This window comes from Austrofundulus limnaeus, unplaced genomic scaffold (assembly GCF_001266775.1).
Source record: "Austrofundulus limnaeus strain Quisiro unplaced genomic scaffold, Austrofundulus_limnaeus-1.0 Scaffold9, whole genome shotgun sequence".
Lineage (NCBI taxonomy): Eukaryota > Metazoa > Chordata > Actinopteri > Cyprinodontiformes > Rivulidae > Austrofundulus > Austrofundulus limnaeus.
Window position 1 is genome coordinate 369263 of NW_013952411.1, and position 3989 is coordinate 373251.

The 3989-nt window shown below is 35.9% G+C and overlaps 1 protein-coding gene across 1 annotated transcript in view; it reads right to left on the bottom strand.

The window, feature by feature from the left end:
• Positions 1-1319, bottom strand: part of itga6a (integrin, alpha 6a) — a gene marked incomplete in the record, with an annotated part of 21567 nt that extends 20248 nt beyond the window's left edge. Inside the window, 1 exon segment of the mRNA XM_014001227.1 lies at positions 1010-1319. Within this exon segment, the coding sequence (XP_013856681.1) occupies positions 1010-1176 (167 nt within the window).
• Between the last annotated feature and the right edge of the window lie 2670 nt (positions 1320-3989).

Genomic DNA, 3989 nt, shown 5'->3' on the forward strand with positions numbered 1-3989 from the left:
GTATAAATAAGTATTTATATTTGTGTACAAGCTGTTTAGATTGTCAAAAGCCTGTGTTTTTAGGGTTATTGCTTATTGTTTATTGTTTGTGTACTCAGACCAGTAATATTTGGGGTCACAAGTTTTTGCCATGGATATTTTGTGGGTCAGAAGATAAAAAGTTTGGGAACCACTGATTTAAAGCATCTGCAACTTAAGGTAATACTAAGAAATTAACGTATTTTTGCTCAGAGTTATTAAACTGTCAAAATCTCATACTGGACCAGTTGACATTTACAGATTTTTTAAAAAATGCTGCAGGATGGGAGTTTGGGATTGAGCTTCTATATGGACCAACATTAGTTTTTATTTTATTGTTATTATAACAGTCATTTCAGTAAAGCTTGTTCTTTTTTTTTTTTTTCTTTTCAGTTTTCCTGAAAAAAAATATGACATTACTGTCTCGGTGTGAGTGAGGTAAGGTCATTACCTCCTCTGGACCCCCCTTGGTGGCACCCCTGTCTTTAAGCAGCACAAGCTCAAAGATTCATAGAACTTGAATGTTTTTCTAACATCCAGTCAATACAATTTCCTGTTTTTGTCTTATCAGCAGTCCATTGTGCACACAAATAATAAAACCACTGAATCATCTGTCATTTGTAGGAACTATGGGAAGGATTTTCTCCTCATGCAGCCTCATTTGCATTACAATTAAAACCATTGTTTCTRCACTTGTCCTGTTCTTTTTCTTTAAACATCCCCCATTCATCTCCGAGGAAGACCCTAAATTACAACAACAAAATCAGTCTAAAAACACTTTGAGCTCTGGGACAGTAAAGTTAAAATAACAGTAACTTTAATTAAAATAAAATAAACTTGTAGTTGAGCTCAACTAGGAAGTTAGATTAGTTAGGTCCTGCAGAGGAAGGAAGGAGTCAGTAAGCTATATTTATTGACTTGAAACTGAGTAGACCACAAAAAAGAGAAGTGCGCCTTTAAATCAGTAAGCTAAAGATGTTTGAGGACTTACATGACTTTATCCGGGTTGATTTGTCGGTGCAGAGCAAGAGAGAAGCCGAACAGAGAGTCCGGCTCCCCGTCTTTCCTGAGGACATGTTTGGTGTCCAGGTTGAACCCCAACACCTCGAGATGAACAAAAAGGAACAGAACAGCAGAAGATCCTCCCTGCAGCAGCATCGCAGCGAGTCCACAAGAGTCCCAGGTGCGACAGGTCCTGCAGGTCCTCAGTGAGTGAAATGAGAGTGAGCGCTGCAGCCGCTGCTTGAAGGTCTCTGCAGCTGCTCCACAGCGACACCTGTGGCCAACAGGAGGAGCTACCAGCACACAGGTGAGACAGGAATCACACAACAGTTTCAAAAATAGCTTTAAACTTGCAGTTTTGAATAAACTAGATGATATTTATGCATTACTAGTTCCCAGTGAACAGAATCTATTTAAATAAATAAATAAATAAATAAATAAATAAATACTATGATGTGATTTTTAGATCAGATATATTGTAAATACCATGAACAAATCATAAAGAAGGATATCAGAATCTGCACATTTACTTCCCATATCAATGATTAACGTGTCTCTAAATTAAAAAATTGTAAGAAATATTTGTGGCCAGCAGCCAAGTGTGTTTGTTTCCCTGCAAACACAGCAAAAAAATATTCAAAATAGGTCAACAGTGGCGACGTACATTGAACAGTCATAGAGATCAAAACATCTGACAGTTATGTAAATTCACATTTTTATTTTTATCTAAACATCCTTCACTTTCCCAACAACTTGTCTGAGTCCACCATATTTGTTTACCCTTATGGCCATCCTAATGTGCTGTAAGTCAGTCGTGTGTTTTTTGGTCAAGTCAACKAAGAGTTTTGTTTACATTGAGTAGGTACCTGCCTTTGTACCAGTTTATTTGATAAACTACTTGAATAAACTCTCTCAAACATCTGGTAGTGAAAATAACCGTTATGTTTCATTTGATTTTAATGTGTTGCAATGAGGACTTTTAATTTGAAATCTAAAACTTGACACATTTTATAACTTGTTGCTGAAAGTTTTAATTGTTGTCATGTTAATCTCCGTCATTAGTCATAAATCAACATTCAGTATTTTAAATGCTAACAGCTACTAACTGTGGTCGCATTAATATGTCATTCTTAAAAAGGTTCAAAATATCAGTTAATTAATCTTATTGCTGAACATTTGGAACAAAAATGCCCTATTTCTTGTCAAGCTAATGTATTTTATATACGGTATGTTGCTAGATATTTGTTGTATTTTCACCTGTTTGTTGATAGGCAGAAGAAAGGCAAATCATGTTTTCAGCACCAGCTGTCCAATGGTCTGTGTTTCGCTTGAATTATTAATAAATGATTGATCTGTTTCTAATAAATCATTAATTAACTAACAATTTCTGAGTTAAACAGGATTAGAAGTTACTCATTTACTAACAGTTAACTAGCTGTTGCTTTAAAAGTATTGCAAAAACAGCTGCTGCGTTTCAAAGCCTTTATTCTTTATATGTGTGTAAAAATAATAAGCATTATCTTAGACTGTGTAAGCATAAACTTTGTGTCACATGCATGTTTTTTGAATAATAATAAGTTATCATTTGTTTTGCAACAGCTCCTGTTCATAAGTTTTACCAAAAATTAGACAATAAACTCAGAAGGCTCTGTTAGTTGGGTGGATTCTCATAAACTGCTTGTGTTTACATCAGCTGGGCAAACAGACCTGACCGATGAGGGGCTAACTAACTTTAACACCCTCAGAATGGCAGGCGTAAAACTGTACCATAAAAAACTGTTATAAGTAAATAAAAACAACTGAGCAATTTTGATCAAAGACATTGTTTTTCATTAATAAGTGGTTTATGGCTCTGAGGAAAAGAATACAATATTTATGTAAGCCTTAATTATGAACACCTGCTGATGCTCATAAATAAATAATTCCTGTCTGAGATCCTGTGGCTCTGCTGTTGTTAACACTCCAGTTAACTCTTGATGTCAAAAATCTGGTTTCCTGAAAGGCTCTGATTTAAATCCCAAAAGTTCAAGTCACAAAGAGCTAGATTTGAATGTGACACAAGTTCCCACTCCTAATCTGTGGAGAGATGGGTCTTTATGTGTCCTCCTCCAGAACCTGAAAGGAATCCTTCATATTTCATTCCCAGTTGTCTCAGTGCTGGTGTTGAACGGTGGGGTGAAGTTAGAACCAAACTGGGCCACAATCACACAGCAGAACACGACACAATGTGGGCATTGTTGGAGTTAGAAGACCGGTCTGTGTGTGTGTGTGCGTGTGTGTGTGAGTGTGTGAGTAGAGGGGTGCAGCAGGGTCTTTGTCACATTCCTAATTGCAGCAAAAGGCCGGGGTTGGTTCTGGTCTAAAATATGTGAAAGGCATCTCTGTTGCTGCGGGTTTTCTGACAGATGCATCAGATATGAACATATCAGAGGCCTTTTCACTGATGTCACCCAGTTTTTCCCGCAGCACTCCCTCTTGTAAAGCTATCAACTACAAGCAGARAGATGTTTAATATTAGCTAACAGCCTTAAAATACGTGATAAAGTGAATAAAAGCCCCCAAAGTTTCCAGAATATCTAAGACTACAGTTTTTTTGGCTACTCACATCATTGATTGTTAGAGTAACAACACATTTATCTGCATCTAATACTGCAAATGCATGTGTTAGCAAAATCTTGTGAACCATGTTTTAATGAAACTTTWAAAAAATAATATATATATATGATATATATACAGCTGAATAATGTTTGGGGTCAAACCTATACAAGATGTCTGCAACAACTGTTTAACACTTTAACATGTTAGGTAATATGCCTTCAAGTTTAGCAATCATCCTTTCAAATATAATCTAGATATAATTTTTTTTGGCTTGCCTGTCACATAAGTAACAAAACACAACATTTAACCAAATAAAAACTCCAATAAGTTGGTATAATTTCATAACCTTTACTACTTAATACAGTATTTTG